Source organism: Alligator sinensis, unplaced genomic scaffold, assembly GCF_000455745.1.
Source record: "Alligator sinensis unplaced genomic scaffold, ASM45574v1 scaffold469_1, whole genome shotgun sequence".
Lineage (NCBI taxonomy): Eukaryota > Metazoa > Chordata > Crocodylia > Alligatoridae > Alligator > Alligator sinensis.
The window spans coordinates 3,397,994-3,414,645 of NW_005841934.1; the positions used below are offsets into that span (position 1 = coordinate 3,397,994).

At 53.9% G+C, this 16,652-nt stretch overlaps 1 protein-coding gene and 1 long non-coding RNA gene across 2 annotated transcripts in view; one reads left to right on the plus strand and one right to left on the minus strand.

The window, feature by feature from the left end:
• Positions 1-16,652, minus strand: part of LOC112549583 — a 231,558-nt gene that overhangs the window by 156,537 nt on the left and 58,369 nt on the right. The window lies entirely within an intron of this gene.
• LOC102380081 (protein FAM3D-like) lies at positions 1,169-10,802 on the plus strand. Its single transcript, XM_006019624.2, has 10 exons — positions 1,169-1,269; positions 3,119-3,198; positions 3,761-3,827; positions 5,395-5,502; positions 6,150-6,273; positions 6,721-6,779; positions 7,659-7,709; positions 8,296-8,380; positions 9,355-9,481; positions 10,499-10,802. The coding sequence occupies exons 2-10, from the start codon at positions 3,145-3,147 to the stop codon at positions 10,580-10,582; spliced, it is 759 nt and encodes a 252-aa protein (XP_006019686.1). The 5' UTR covers positions 1,169-1,269; positions 3,119-3,144; the 3' UTR covers positions 10,583-10,802.

Genomic DNA, 16,652 nt, shown 5'->3' on the forward strand with positions numbered 1-16,652 from the left:
ATGTCAGCAAAGGCCCTGGATCAACAAGGAACAGGAAATAAAGAACACAGGGCAAAATCTGTGTATATCCCAAAAAAGAGCTGCAAACGCTTTAAGAAGCCTGCCCAAATATACATCTTCTGTTAGCTCACCAGCCCTTTAGGAGTCAGCACGCGCTGTGTTTCTGAACTAAGGGATACTCGCTCCAGAAGGACACCCGAGAGTCTCGCAGCGACACCTGCACAAAGGCAGGGAAACCTGCTGACGGGAGTGGGCTGACTCCCGATTCTCACAGGCTGGACTGCGAGCAGCCAAGGAAAGCCTCTGCCTTGTCTCGCAGCATCCCAGTTAATCGAGACACCAACCGACCCTTGACGTGAACAGCCAAAAACAACCAGAAGTGAGACGCTTGCCCCTCCGGCTGGCACGCCGCTCGGGCTTCCGAGGGGGGCTTCCCACACCCCAGCGGCCACCACGAACGCCCTGCTTTGGCATCACTTCCTCTCCTGACACCTGAGTGCCGTTTCACTTAACACGAGAAAAAGCCTCTACGTGTGTCCCCCCCAGGGCAGGCCAAATCCAGAGGTGCAGCACACGTTGGGCCACTTCCCTGTGTATAAGCTTTGTCCTCGCTCTCGGAGTGGTGCTGTCCTGCAGACATGAAGCTTTGCCTCTCAACACACATTTGAGGCCTGATCCAAGCATCACTTCTTTACGAAAGTGCTTCCACAACCAGCACAACCGGCTGGGTGAGCACACATTTGCACACACATGCTCCTCTGTGCTACCTCTTGCAATCCCTATGGTAACTCCCTACACCTGAACCATGCAGACTACATGAGGTCCCAGCACAGCTAGAGCAGATTCCTTGGTTAGAAGTTCAGCAAGAGATGGGTGGAGGGCAAGTGCCAATGGAGGGGGAAAGAAGGAAAAGACCAAGGGCAAGGTATTAGCTATGCAGGAGCCGGATATCTGTGCCCAATCCCTCTGTGTGCATGTGCATTTTCCCCAGGGCAGAGCTCAGCATCCCTGTGAGCAGCCACAAAGACTTCCTCATTCTTTCCTCTAGTCCTGATCCGCTGAGCTGCCTGCAGTTCGCTTGACACTTACAGGACCAGCGGGGCATTTCATGGGGGAGGCGTTTGTGGTGATTCACGCGAGGGCCGGGCTACGCAATCTAGTCGACCACGCAGCGCGCCAATTGCTGAGGTTAGCTGCAGAGGTGTCCTGACAGCCCCATCTGGAACAGAGACGTTAGAGGATACAGACACGTCTGGGCCACGCTGCTTGGTATGTATATTTAAAGACAGCCCCCAAAGAGCTCTTGTGTTACTGTAAGAAATAGTTGCCAAGGAAAGTTTCTTTAAGTTTGATTCAAACTGCAGGCTTTTCTGTTAACATTGGCAGTGCTTTCCACAATGAGGTCCAGCTCTGTCCGTCTGGCAGGTGTGTCCCAGTGGTCGACACAAAGATCCTGGGAGGACCTGACTGTAATACTAAACCAGCCGGTGGTCACTGCTGTAGATAACACGTGGTTTCTCCGATTCTTCCACCCCTTTCTGTAGCAGGCAGAAAGTGAAGGACAACTCAGATTTGCTAGTTCACTTTTTGCTGGTTGTAACTTGGAGCCGGGCGGTCTTCCTGCCGCTCCCTTCTCTGTGGTCGATGCTCCAGATTTCTAGCACTGGTTTCTAGGGCAGGTTCTGGCCAGGGGAACGTTACACATGGAGGGTTGTTGCAAGAGCGAGTGTTAAAGCCATGCCCGGTCTCTGTTTCCGCCTGCTGACTGAATAACTGGAGACACAATCTGTTGTGTGATGTATGCTCTGCATCGGGTGTCTTTATCCATTATTGATGCCAGAGGAGCACCAGAAGTATGTCTAAAAGAAACAGGTTTCTTAGTACCAGGGGAAGTGCTAGAAAAGAGCTGCCACCTGCTACATCCACTCGTCCCCTGGTCTTGCCCCCACGTAGGAGGAAGGGGTCAGACTGGCAAGCGGCTGCTTTGTGGCATTTCTCAGCTACTGCTCTCTCTCGCTTGGGAGCGTGGAGGCTGCTCTAACGTATCCCAGACTGGGGCAGGCTCCAGGGACCTGGCCTTTCCCCTTCACAGATGCCACCCAGTCCCAGATCAGTCTTCACTTGCTCTCTGTACTGCTGGACTGTTCTCGGTGGTGGCAGAGGACCGAAGAAGGCGCACCGGGCTCCAGTTGCAGCAAGGGAAGTTGAGGTTAGATATTGGGAAAGAGCTTTCTCACATGGAGGGTGCTGAAGCACTGGAACAGGTTGCCCAGGGAGGTGTGGAAGCTGGATCCTTAGAAGTTTTTAAGGCCTAGGTAGACAAAGCCATGGCTGAGATGATGTATTTGGGGCTGGTCTAGCTGTGAGCAGGGGGTTGGATTGGAGACCTCCTGAGGTCCCTCCCAACCCTCATTTTCTGCGATTCTAGAGAACAAATTGTCCTGACTAAACTGAGCACCCCCCTGGAGAGCAGTGAGGTGGATGCAGATGGTCCCTGCGGGGCTTCCTGCGCTCAGGCAATCTGGGACTGACGCTCTGATGCTCTGCCCCAAACTCGCTGAGCACAGTAGGCGCCCTCACCCTGCCGTAGGAGCTGAGGCAATCAGGATGAAGCAGTCAGCTCCTCGGGTGCTTTGCAGGAGCATTCTCCTGCTCCAGGTGGTCTCTGGGCCTGTCAAAATGGAGCTGTGCTGGTGCTCATGGCATGGCCAGGGGAACGGGGACCGCTCCTTCCTGGGGACTCTCCCGTTGGTATGTCCTCCATTGCCCCGTTCTTGCTCCTCTCCTCTCTGCTTAGAGATCCCTGTGGGATAACAAGCCAGGGGACTTCCCCAGCCCCTCTCTGTGTTGTGGCGAGTGCTCTGCAGCACCGTGTCCCATGGAGGCACTCTGTATGCGTCTCCGCGTTCCCCCCCGTCTCATTGGAAGGGGTGGGAATCTCCACACCAGGGCTGCACAGCTGGCGGGTCTGGTATCTCCAAAGGGAAAACAAGGAGCTAACATTTCTGCTCTGAAAATCCATGGGACAGCTGAAGCACAGCCGTAGCTATGGAAAGGCTAGGTACACAGCTACAAGCTGGCAGACGGACCTCAGATGCCACCCTCTGGTTTTTAACAGGCCTTGGAGATGGCCCATCAGGCAGCATGACCCAGTTTACCACTCTCTCTCAGTTCAAGATACAAGCAGGCAAAGCCCAGGTAGGATGTCCTTCTTGCTGGCATACTTCTCACTTCCAGGCCAGCTTTCTGTCACCCATTCGGCTTCAGTGAGCAAAGGGCTGCACTACCCCTCTGTGCCACACTTCACCAGCAATGGTGAGCAAAGGTGAAACTGCAGCAGCCTTTGCGCTGCTCCAAACTCTGCTGGGAGGATGGGACCGGGCAGAAAGGCCTGCTCTGCACTCAGCAGCTGGAACCTGCCCTCTTGGCGTGGGGGGCCAAGCTGGCGGTTACACGGAGACCGATGTGAAAGGAAGAGATCTTGGCTCTGCTGCCATCTCCCTGCGTGCCCCTGGGCAGACCTGTCTATCAGCCTTCTTCACCGTGCAAACATGCTCCCCAGTTCCTGAGGCTGCTTGAAATAAGTTTGGCATTGCCAGTGCGCTGGCTGTGGCGCTGGTGTGTCTGCCGCTGGGGATGGCTTAAGTCCCCGTGGAGTGCAGGAGCTCCACCATCCCAATCACCACCTTTCACCTGACACACACCGCTTTTCTCTGGGGAACAGTTATGTGTTTAATACCTGTTTCTTCTGCTTCTGCAGGTTGACTCACGATCTCTGATCACTGCCCTCGTTTCAACGCACCCAAGTCCTACCATGAGGCCGACAGGTAAGAGGAAAGAGAGCTGTGCCTTTCAGAATGAGCACAAAACGGGCCCAGAGAATATGAACGAGGGGAACATTTCTTGTCCACACGAGCACTTCTGAAACACCCTTACACCCACCTGGTGCAGCCAGGGGTGTGCAGAAGGGCCTCAGTGTGAGTACAGAGCCTTATTTTTAAAATAACTTCCTATATTGCAGCTCATTGTACTTTTACAAATGAAATCCCTCCCGGTCGGGGGCGGGAGATGACTACCAAGAGGTCCCTGGTTCCATAAGAGCCATTCAGCTGCAGTATAAATATTGCCTTCAATCACGTTTCCATGGCAGGAGAGGAACGCTGTGCTCCACTGGGCATTGCTGTAACATCCAGTGCCAATCACACTTTTATGAACAGCTGGTCGGCTGGACCTACTGACTAACTGGGGGGTCACGAGCCTCCCAGCTCAGGGAATTCAAGACACACTTACACTTCCATAGCTTTTTAACCCATTCTCACCCATTCTCAGGTTTAGGTTAATGCAGAGAACAGCAGCAGTAATGTCTTGCTGTCACACCGTGCCTCTTACCTGAGAGAGACCTTCACCACATAGATTCATAGATGTTAGGGTCGGAAGGGACCTCAATAGATCATCGAGTCCGAGCCCCTGCATAGGCAGGGAAGAGTGCTGGGTCTAGAAACACCCTTACACCCACCTGGTGCAGCCAGGGGTGTGCAGAAGGGCCTCAGTGTGAGTACAGAGCCTTATTTTTAAAATAACTTCCTATATTGCAGCTCATTGTACTTTTACAAATGAAATCCCTCCCGGTCGGGGGCGGGAGATGACTACCAAGAGGTCCCTGGTTCCATAAGAGCCATTCAGCTGCAGTATAAATATTGCCTTCAATCACGTTTCCATGGCAGGAGAGGAACGCTGTGCTCCACTGGGCATTGCTGTAACATCCAGTGCCAATCACACTTTTATGAACAGCTGGTCGGCTGGACCTACTGACTAACTGGGGGGTCGTGAGCCTCCCAGCTCGGGGAACTCAAGACACGCTTGCATTTCCATGGCTTTTTAACCCATTCTCAGGTTTAGGTTAATGCAGAGAACAGCAGCAGTAATGTCTTGCTGTCACACCGTGCCTCTCACCTGAGAGAGACCTTCACCACCTGCCAGGCTGACTTCCTGCACAGCAAAGGCCACCGAGTCCCACCCCATGCTCAGTCCCTCACAAACCCGAGGCCTGGACGGCTTTCCCTGCACAATGTGTCTCTCAGAGGAGTGTGACCCATTATTGCCTTCAAAGCTGGGCAGGATTTCTACCAGCAATTCGCTCCCCTCTCCCAAGAGCAGCTTGCAGTAACTGGCCGAGGGCAGGAAGGGCCCCGGGCTACAGGCCACTGCTTGCAGCTGGCATGTGGAAGAGGAGAGCAGGCCTGCGTGGCCTTCCAAGCACAGCTCCCCGACTCCTGCTCACCGGCTCACAGCGCTGCACGACACCGAGCCCCCCACTCCCCAATGCCAGGGCAAGGCTGCTCCACGCTCCACAGCGCCGCACCATAAGGTGACCTTCTCCCCACGCCCTGGCAGGTGTGCACCGGGTTGTGGGCACATTGTTCACGCTGGCTGGAACGTGGTTCCTTCTGCAGACGGAGCTGAACACGAGCTGGAAGTCCGTCGCTGAACAGAGCTTGTTTGGTAAGTTGATGTGCGGTTGTTTCGTGAGCTGAACCACCTCTGGAATGAGTCTCAAATGGGTCAAATGCATCACCTGGGTGGAAGGTCGGGCTCCAACACGCATCTTGGAGGAGGTTTAAAGGCAAGAGCTGGAACAGAAGGTTATTTCTCTACAGATGAATAGATCTCATCAGCAGAATAGAGCCGGGGTCTCCTCTCTCGGTTCTCCCCACACCTCCTCCTGGCTCCGAGCCATAGGAGCAGCCGCTAATGCAGAACAAGTGAGGAATGAATGAAATGCACTGAGCTGGGGCTGAAGGCCTCTGCAGTTAAACAGTTGTAGCACACCTGAAGAGTGTCTCTCTGCACAGTTCCCCACTTTGAGCAGAGGCAGTGGGTCCACATCATCCCCTAATACATACGTATGACAGCCCCCCCATACAGCAATGAGAGGGCAGCTCTGTGCGGCTAACGGGGCAGTTTCCAAAGCCCCAGAACCAGGAAGCAGAGCTGCCACCAACTGTGCGCTATCAGCCCAGGGCCAGGGCAGCTCTGCCCTCAGGAGGTCTGGGGGTGGGGGAACGACAGGAGCAGGGCCCAGGGCACCGCACCCTGCTTGTCAGAAAGGTCCTAGCATCGCCCCAATGCCTGTTTTTCATTCCACTCAGAGTCACAGGAATTGCTGCATAAGTGCGGCAATGTGCAAAGCTGTCCCCCGAACCATTTTGCCTTCAAAATCATCGGCGGAACAAGAAAAGGTGTTCGGCCGTTTATATGCTTTGACGATGTAATGTAAGTACTGCAGTGGTCCCAAAAGCACCTGATGGTGTGGAGGTGGAAAGGGCTCTCTGCAGGTCTGGGGGTCAGAAGAGGCTGGGGAATCCTGAGGGTGGGCCTGGAGAAGCAGCCCCACAAGACAGACAGGTTCAGGAGATATCTGTTATTTGCTTCTCTTTGATAATCCCAGAGCTCAGGTCGGGGCCAGGCTGGACTCTGCACGGCCCAGGGGCTGTGCCTGAAAACAAGCTGGTAAAGGCCCGGGCGCGCACGGCCAGGAGAACCTCACCCTGCTTGCTAACAGTGGCAGTACGTGTCCTTTGAAGGAGGTTTCTTTCCTGCTACAGTCAGGCGCATTGCAGCTGGCCAAAGACTCACCCCATGGCACGCAGACAATTCCTGATTCACAAAGATTCACGCAGAGAATTTGACCCCCTTCTTTATTCTCTGCTTTCTTTCCAGTGTCATGAGTGTCATGAGGAACAATGTCAAGGGTGGATTAAACTTTGCGCTTGTGAACGGTGAGTCGATGATGCAGAAATGGTCGTGGGCCCCGGCAGGTGCTTGGTGCACACCTTGCCTGGACCATCCCACGCGCTGGCACCGTCTGGTCCAGCCAGGTCAAAGCACCTGATTACCGCCCACCTCTCGGAAGCCGCTGCTTCTTCCAGTGGATGGGAACAGCTCGGCCTGTGATGACTCTCTCTTACAAGCCTATGGCCCATCTCTTAACTAATCAGTAGTCCCTGTTAATTAACTATGACTTGGCTAATGCTCTGGCAGGGCACACAGGGTGGGTCCCCACTGGTACAGATGAGCCCAGCTGCAGGGATGCCCGTGGACCGCCAGCCAGCCCCCCCGACCACAGAGCAGCAAGCAGCAGTGCTAGGCCCGCTCCTCAGGACGCAAGCCCGATACGAGCTCCCTGACTTTCTTTGGCACCACTTGGGCCGAGCCCACAGGGGTCGGCTCCTTGCTGGTCGATGACCAGGGCAATCACAGTCCCTGAGGTCAACCTCCCTAGTACTTGGAGCTTCCCTTCAGCTCTCAGTCACTCCAACCACCTCCTTCTTTGCAGTGAATTTCCCAGAGCATGAGCTGAATTGCAGGTATGGGGCCAAGCCAGGCACAGAAAACTGACACACAAACCTTACATCCCCTGCTGCGCACTCACCCGTGCCTGCTCCTTGCGATGGCCGGTCTCAGTAAAGACAAGCTGGCAGTGATGAAATGGTTAAGCGGCTGGTGGGTTCGGAGTGCAATGGGAACGGCTGCAAGTTGGGAGTTTATGTAGCAAATGTCCTGCACAGGCCCCCAGCAGAAGGACTACCTAGCCCATGCTCTCTGTCCAGATGTTGATGTTATAGAAACTGAATTCTATTTTAATTTTAATCACTTAGGGACAACAGGCCACCTCATCAAAACAGCCTACTTCAACATGTGGAGTGGAGGTAAGTGGCTGCTTTCCCTAATACCACTTGGAATCCAACAGGGCTTCGGATCTGCAGCAGAATCCAGGGCACCCGAAGCGGTATTCACACCCCGCGGGGTAGAGCCTCTCTTCTACAGATCGAGGCCCCACTCCCTCCCTCACCGCAGGGCCCCTGATCTGTACGCCCCACCCTACCCTACCCCACCCCACCCCACCCGTTTCACCACAGCAGACTTACCAGCTGGACACTGCTCTTCAAGCTGCCAGGATGCATATCGGAGATTGGATTGGCATTGGCCAATATGCCTCCTTAAAAATCAGCTATTGGTACAGGCCCCAAAAATCTCTATTGGTGCACCCCTTCTAGCAAGGGCTGCTTTTCACACCACAGCACCAGAAAAAAGTAGCCCTTGTCTCAACCAGTCCAGTCCTGCAAGATGCATGGGGCCTTCTGCAAAATGCTTTGTGCCTACAAACCCCATGGGAGGGAACTGGAGCTGACAAGGCACTTGCACCTGCCTAGATCCTGCCCCCAGATAAGGCATATTCAGAGCAAATGGGCCACATGCTTCTCCCTTAACACTTGCTTTTCTCTGCTTTACCAGATGTCAAACACCTAGTGGCCTTTCTGAAAACCATCCAGGATGGCACCCTGGTGCTTGTCGCCTCCTACGATGACCCAGCCACCAAGTATGTACCAACCCGAGGAGCAGAGTTTGCCTCCCAGGAGCCAGGTCTCTTCACACAGGGTCAATGGCAAATCTCCCACTGAGCCCAGGGCAGTGTGATCACACCCCAGATGCACAACTATCCACCCTCCACTCGGTCCTAACTACATTTGGAGCCACAGTGATACATCACTCTCTGCAGGGGGCTGCACCTTCCAGCCCTGGGACATGTCGGCTGGCCCAGAATCCAGCTGCCTGCATCTGGGCACCGTGTCTCAGGCACAGAACTTGTGGCACCTGTGCTCAAGAGCGGCCCTGGGTGCCCAAACGATCTGTCACCTAGAGAACATCCAGTGGTTTGAATGGCTCTTCTCTGGATAAGATCCTGTGGCAGTAGAGGCCAGCAGAGGCTCAAGCTAATGGCCCCCATGTGAAATGAGGGTGGTGGCTAGGGCATGAGCATCCGGGGGCAGGGTTTGGAACCACTGCAGGGCACGGCCCCCAAAGGTCTCCCACGGCCTGGCTCTGGACTCTGCAATGAGCCACGGTCCACCACAAACCTCCCCACCTTTCCTGCAAAGGCAAGCTGTGCCTGCCTCTGTGACCTTGCTTTCTCGGCCATGGAGAGACGGGAATGGGCGTTACCGTTTAGCAGCCAGGAACATTTACAGCTGCACTGTGAAAAATACAAAGCGAAAAGCTCTCCTGCACACGTGACAGGTGTTAGTCAAGCAAGGTTCTTTGACTGGATGTGATATCTTTTATTAGACCAACTGAGTACCACCTACTCACTTGGTCTAATAAAAGATATCACATCTACTCAAAGAAACTTGCCTGCCTATGTCCTTAGACAAACATGGCTACAACCAAAAACCCAGCAGATGTTAGGCGGTGCACTTCATGCTCTATGGGAAGGTGGTCAGATCCTATGGGACTAAGCAGGTACACAAGGTAGAGTAGGGTGGAGTTCAGAAGTCCTTTCTCTCTCTTTTTTAGGATGAACGATGAAGCACGGACAATGTTAACCAATCTGGGAAGCAGCTATGCAGCTAAGCTGCGTTACTGGGACAACTGGGTTTTTTTAGGACAAAAAGGTCGAAAGGATAAGAGCCCTTTTGAAAAGGTACTTTCCCTCTCCTCTCCTTGCAAACGTGATAGGGGACAGAGGCTGTGGCAGCTTGTGCCTGGGCATCTCAGGGCTGTTACTACCCAGAATGGTTCCTATTTTGAAAACTCGTTCTAGAGCCCATGGACTGAATGCTGTTCAAAGAAGAGGCCCTGCTGCAGGCAAAGCAGCTCCAAACCTTCTCACAGTCCGTGGGGAATATGAAAAATTGCTTCTCTCCCAATCCCAGCACCACCCGTAGCCTCAGGCAGATCAGTGCAGCTTCGGGTCACGGAGACAAGATCTGCACGTTCTGTGTCCCTCTAGACATGACTCCTCCTACGCACACGCTTCCCTTCGCTTGTCCTGCTCCCGGAGCACACGGTCTGCATGGAACAGCGTGTGCCTGTGGGCTGGGAGCCACGGCTGCCACCTCTCCCCTTGCACACATCGATGCTGCTTTGGCGTGTGGCTGGCAAAAAGGAGCAGAGTCCAGAGGGGGCCCAACAACTCGGCGGTGACCCAAACACGCTGATTAGACTGGCGTTTCTCGAACTGGGGCACGCGTACTTCTGGGGGAAAGAATGGGGTGGGAAAGCAGGAGGATGGAAAGGAGAGAAACAGATGTGGATGGAAAACATCTCTGAAGGTTCAGTGTTGGTGCAGCAACGTACTTACTTTTGTAAGATCCATAACAGGGACATGGTAGCAGCAAATTTCAAAAGTGGTTTGAGGCCCCTGGATGAGAGCATCATATACCAGTATCCTATCAGCCACTCAAGCACAGTAGGCTAGGAGCAGAGGACACCAGGATACCACCCCTTGAGAAAAGAGAATGGGATTTCTCTGTTAACTCAAGTGCCAGTGCTGAGCCTGCCTACTGTATGCGGGGGTATGAGATTATCCATGCATTGTGTCCACTAGCGGCCTCAGAAAGAACATTTGGGTTTACAGCCTTGCTCTGAATGTGCCGTTCCCTATTCATGGACCAGCTACTGCCAAGCTCTCAGCTTTCTTTCTTTCTTCCCCCTGCAGCTTATGCGAATCGATGAAGAAACAGACAAAGAACTGAAACTTCCTGTGGCCTTGCGAATGGAGGGCTGCGTACCGCAGAAGTAAAGTAGTGGTGTATGGACCTCCAAACAGCTCCTGCATCAAGCCTAAATGAAAGATTCATTTTCTTTTGATCAGCTCTTTTAAAACAGTGATTGATCCCTGCTTTACAAGTGCTTTAGTCTGTGCTATAACAGCACATCTCTGACACCTTGGCCGATGCCCAGCAGATTCCAACACGTGTCCTAGTATATTAATAAAGGCTCGTGTTGAGAGCAAGAAGGTATGTCATGACTGGGCGCTGTAGTTTTTTGTCTCTCTCAAATGTTACAGAAGGGCACAACCAGTACGGGGCACAAGGTGTTTTGAGCTATTAACTGGAATGGCCAGCATACTAACCGGAAGTGCAAGAACAATATTGCGGCAGGTGGAAGTGTTGTGGGCTAACCAGCCGGTGGAAGCCCGCCGCCGGCAGGGATGGGGAAGCCTGCCGCCGGCAGAGATGGAGACGCAGGGTGCTATATTTGAGACCTCTTCTGGAAAGCTAGACCGGGCTGTCTCAGTATAACAGAAACTAGAGCTGTATTTAGCCTTAGTGAGTGGCACACACAGAAGACTTCTCTCTTACACACACAAAGCATCGCTTACAGTGGGTCTTATTGGTGGCAGATGCATGTGGAAACAGGTCACCTTTGCAGGCCAGGCCTCGAGCCACTTTTGTGCATGTGCTCTGCAGTTTGTAAGTTGACCAAACACGTAAGCTGTCCATGGGGACCCCAGGATCATTAACCACTTGGTACCTGCACATTCACCCTGCCAAATTCAAGACCCCGCTCTTGATCCCCAAGAGGGAAGAGCACATTAAAAGAAGAGAGTCCACAGAGCTGGTGAGTAGGGGTGCACCGATAGAGATTTTTTGGGCAATACAGATGGCCAATTTTTAATGAGCCGTATCGGACAATACAAATCTGATTGCCGATATGCTGCCAGGCAGCCTGGAGAGCAGCATCTGGCCAGTAAGTCTGTTGGGGAGGAAGGGGCGTGGGGAAGGGAAGGGAAGGGAAGGGAAGGGGTGTGGGGAGTGCAGATCAAGGCCCCTGCGGTGAGGGCGGGAGTGGGGCTGGGGCAGGTTCTGCCCAGCTAGGGCAGGGTGGGGCATGGGACAGAGCCATGGCTCTTGCTGTTGAACGCACCCCAGGGGGAGGCACAAGGGACATGTGCCCCTGGATCTGTGTGCAGGGCAAGGGCAGGCTGCTGGTGTGGGCTGGGGCTGTACCAGGCTCTTAAATTCATCGATTGTAAGGCTGGAAGGGACCTTGGAAGATCATCAGGTTCAGCCTCCCTGCACTAGGGTCACCATAGGTAGCTTTTTGGAGGTGTCACTGCTGCAGGTGCCTATCAGATCTAATTTATCCTAAGAGGAGTGGACAGAGGTTGGAAGGTGAGCGCAATGCGTTCATCGGTTCTACCCAGGGGTGAGCCAGAGCTGGCCATGAGCGGCCAGCCTGGGGACAGCAAGCTTGTGCAGACAGAGGAAACTCGTTGAAAATGAACCTTCAAGGGAACCAGACCTTGACCCTTTTCACTGCAGGTTCAGATCCAGTCGGTCCCACTCATCCAATAAACTCCTCCTCCTGGTGAGATCACCCCAGGTCTCCTCCAAATCTGCCGGGATCTACAGGCCTTCCAAATTGTACCAGACTCTGGGTCGGTTGGTGGGCCATGTCCGGTACCCTGGAGTCAATGGGGCTGCATTAAAGGTGAGTTCTCTCAAAAGCCTGCGGAAGAGTCACAACCTGACAAGAGCACACAGTGCACTGGACAAAGGGCAGCTCCTTCTGCTCCTCATTAACTTACAGCTTCTGAACTCCCACACTTTGCCCCCTTGATCTTTGGCCACTAGCCTCCAGTCCCAGATTGCTCACCCTGAAAAAAAGAGACTCAGAAAGACAACCTGCAGCTCTGCCCCACATGAACAGGAAGGCAGAATTCCCTTGGTTACTCCCAAAGCCCAAACTGGGAAACCAGGGGAAGACCAGCCTTCACCCTCACGCTAGGATCCTCCTGTACTTTTATGATGAGTTCAGCCACGCAGTGGAGCTGGGATTTACAAAAAGAATAGGTCCGGCTCCTGCTACAGGAACGTGGCTGTTAAACTCGACTGCTTAATCCTGCACACTCACAACAGCGGTTAGACACCACGTCGGCTGAACCAATGAAAGCCTTTCAAACAACACATGCCCAGCACGCAGCCAGCACACGTGTCAACTACCTGAATACCATCCAAGTGCAATTCCACAGCAATCAAACACCAGCTGCAGATATCTCCCATAAGTTTACAGCCTTTCTTGTTCATTCTCACAAAGTTTGGTTCGCGCCTGGTTTTTAATCCAAGGGATTTCTCCAAATAGCTCTGGTTTCAGGTTACGGCACTGAGCAAAGACTCTGTTTGCAGTTGATGCCTGAGCACTTAGTACAGGCCAAAAGTTCCAGAAAACGGAGGTGAAAATGTAGGCTCCTGACTCTAGAATGAGACACTGTGGTCCATCAGTGGCCAGTAGCCCGTCAGGGTGGCGCACACACAGCTGCTCCCATGGAAGCCAAATCTAAGCCTCTAACTTTGATGCTGAAATACAGACTCAGGAACCACACTTGAGCACCTGGCTTTTTATGCGACTGTACTAATGCGGGCAGGGGTTCCTGGTGTGCCGAGGACCCCCCTGCTTACAGGTGCTTTGTTGCTGAGATCTTAAAGGGGTGCGGGGAGGGGCCAGGGACTCAGCTGCCTCGTCTGGCACCAAGCGCAGCAGCAGCACAGGATGTTCAGCATGCCACAGACATGGCTGGTTTTGTGGGTGCAACACCCAGGCAAGTGCACAGGGCCACAGTCCACGGAGAGAGTCCACGAGAAAAAGTCAGAGCGAGTTACCCAATGTGGGGGTGAGAGGAGGAGGGGCTCACACCTTGGCCTCTGCCCTGGGCCCCCTGGCACCCCAACGAGACTGCAGGACAAGGCTGTGCATGGCTGCTGGGCCCCCAGCAGGGCCCACTGCTCATCCTGTCTGAGACGCTTGCCTGTGGGCAGCAGCAAGCACGTGTGCCAGCTGGAGTGCTGCCTGGCCGCATCTTACAAGCTGGGCCCTGGTGCCCTACCCCAGCCACCACGCAAGAATCCTGCATTGTTCCCCGAGAAGTGGGGCTACGTGGTTTTTTTCCAGGGCGTTTCCACAAAGCCACTGCAAAGTGCAAAGCAAATGACAGCCAGGCGCCTAGCAGACAAGGACCTCGCGGTTCTGGGACCTGGCAGAGCCCGGCAGCTTGATTCTTTCTCAGACCATCCCTGCATTCTGCAACATCTTGCCCTGTCAAGTGTAATTACTGTAATCTCTCACAGCCTTTCAAAATAAGGAGCCCAGCTTAGAAGCAGAGCATCTACAGCATGAAAGCTGCCTTTGTGCCTGGCCAGAGCCTGTGTGCAAGCCAGTCATTAGGTATACGAGAACGAGCTCTTGACATGCCGGGGTAATAAAGCAAAGGACTACCTTTCTGCTCATCTCCTTTAAGACCCTGCTGCTCTTTGCCTGCCTTCTGCTGCAGAATCAGCGGGGCTGTCAGGGAGCCAGGCACTGCGCCTTTGCACATTCCCTGCTGTTTAATGCAGCCCGTGCCTCTCTACAGACTGTGGGACAGCATCAGGGAACAACACGGAGCCTGCAAAGTGCCAGCTCCGGAGGACAATCCGAAGGGACTGCCCGCACGCTGGACGCCTGCGCCATGGGAGCAGTTCATGGGAAGAAGGTAACGGGGTAATTTAACTCTCCGGTACTTGGGCGCTAAGGGACTGGGAGGGGCAATGGGGTCTGCTCACCCCATGTAGCTCTGGTTAACCCCTTGTGAGCAGCAATTTGGTGGTCGATGAGGGACAAGGAGCCAGTGCTGTGGCCCCGGGTGTCAGGGGCTGTTGTTTGGATGCAGAAATTGCTGCCTGATCAGACTGATAAATCAGTCATCCCTGTCGGGCCTTTCTGGAGCCAATGAGGAGAATGGGGTGGAGCTGAAGAGAGCAATAAGTCTGACAGCTACAGCCCTGCACACATACACATACACGCACGTGCAAAGCACAGGCTCTGTTTGCAATCCCCACCAGGGACACAGCAGGACAGAGTCAGGAGGGAAAGGAAGCCCTTGGGATGCCACATGCAGCAGCCCAGACGCCGGGGGTCAGTGCAGGAGAGTGACACCATGCCTTCCCAGACAGAAATCCAAGATATGAACATCCGTCAGAAGCAATAGCATCTTCCCAGGCTCTAGGCCAAGCTAGGGAGCAAAGTGGGTAGAAACAGCTGAAAAGTGACTTGATCCTCATGGGGGGGAGAAGGTAGGCAGGAAGGCAAGTCGTGTGGGGTATCCAGGGAGCTTTCCCAAGGATATGGGCTGGCGCAGGTGAGGCTCTGCAGAGGAGCTGGTCAGGGGAAAGCAGCTAGGCAGCAGGTGAGCCTGCAAACACACAGCCTACTCTGCAGCCTTTGAGAGGCACCGTCTCCCCAGTGCATTGCTCTAAACAGCCCACCCTTTGCTTTCAGACAGCCTGGTCACTCTTCACCACCTGCTTTACCCTGCAGGAGCAGAGGTGCAGGGACTGGGCATACAGATGCCCTGCAAAGGTGAGCCAAGGCTGATGCCCAGGGGCTGCAACCAGAGCATGACCAAGAGGTAGAGAATCATATGGTTTCTCCCTGAGGGCCCGGTGATGGTTCAGGGCCCAACACTTGCCAAGGTGGTTCACATGGAGAGATCAGGAGGGGTCAGAAGCACAGGTCACTCAGTACCTGTGGCAGGAAAGACAAGCCAAGGAGAAGGAAATGCCCAATAAATGGCTTCATGGGTTTAGCTACATACAAGTCCTGCTGGTACCTGGGAGACGACAGGTTTTGAGCGGGTCCTTACTGCGACGACACAAACATTGCATAATGACACAGAAAAGTGGGACTGGAGCCCCCTGCATTAGCAGGCAACCCTTGGTCCACAAGCATATCTACTCTGACCCCACTGACAGCCCACCTACGGTCAGCACAGACGTTGGAGGAAGTGGGTCTCTGGCTCTCTCCAGATAGCGGGAACTTTAACATCTATCCAGGATTGCCATCTCAATCTTACTGAACCGAGTGGACCCCTCAGCAGGTCTTTCCCCATCCCCACAATCCTGACTCCTGCATCACCACTCTTTCATACCTCCGATAGGTTGCTCAGTTCCTCCAAGGCAGCTTGCCAGGAGGCATCTGATCTCAGTGGATGCTTCCTCTCCAGCCACCTCTTGGTCCCTGCTCCTGTGGAGAGTGATCCCAGTTTCCTTCAACAGACATGTTGGAACCTGCTCATCCCCCACTGCGTTTGCAGCAGCACCCGGGGAACGGCACCGAGGAGCCAGGCACGGCTCATTGGGAATTGGCTTCCTTCTGCTTCGTTTAGCTTCTGTTTGACTGAAAATTAATCAAGCGGGTCAGGCCAGTCCTTTCAAACTGTCCTCACCAATAACGAGCACTCCATGAAGAATGGCCTGGCAGCATGGGGCGCTCTAGTCCTATTCACACCTACTGGTGTGCAGCAGCTTACAGACAGCCTGGGCTTCCTGGCTCCTACACCTTCCTCATTTGAGGACAGTGTCACTCCTGCCTCTGCAAGCAGCAATTTGGGCAGCACAATCCAAGTGCAGGTGGAAAAACAGCGCAGGGCTGGGGCTTGCAAACTTCTATCAGTCAGGTTGTGTTTGGCTTGGTGATTCCAAACAGCCAAAAGCCGGGACAGCCTGTATTCAGGTCCCGCTACAGCTGAAAGCCCTTCTCATGTGTTGGCAGGCGAGTGAGCAACTGATGCAAGAAATACGATGGCTCCCTAGCATTCAGCCTCTGTAAGGATGTTTGGGGATGGGGCGGGGGACTTGTGTCCTCCCCACTACCAGCTCCTCTCATGCCTGGTTTGCAAACCTGCAGACACAATGCCCATTAGGCATTGAAACGGAAAAAAGTACCTGTGTTGGCCAGATTTAACTCCCCACCCCCTTCACACAAGGATTGACTCAGGATCAGGGCTACCAATTATGGTCATCTACCAGCTGGTGCCTTTTCTTTCCATATGC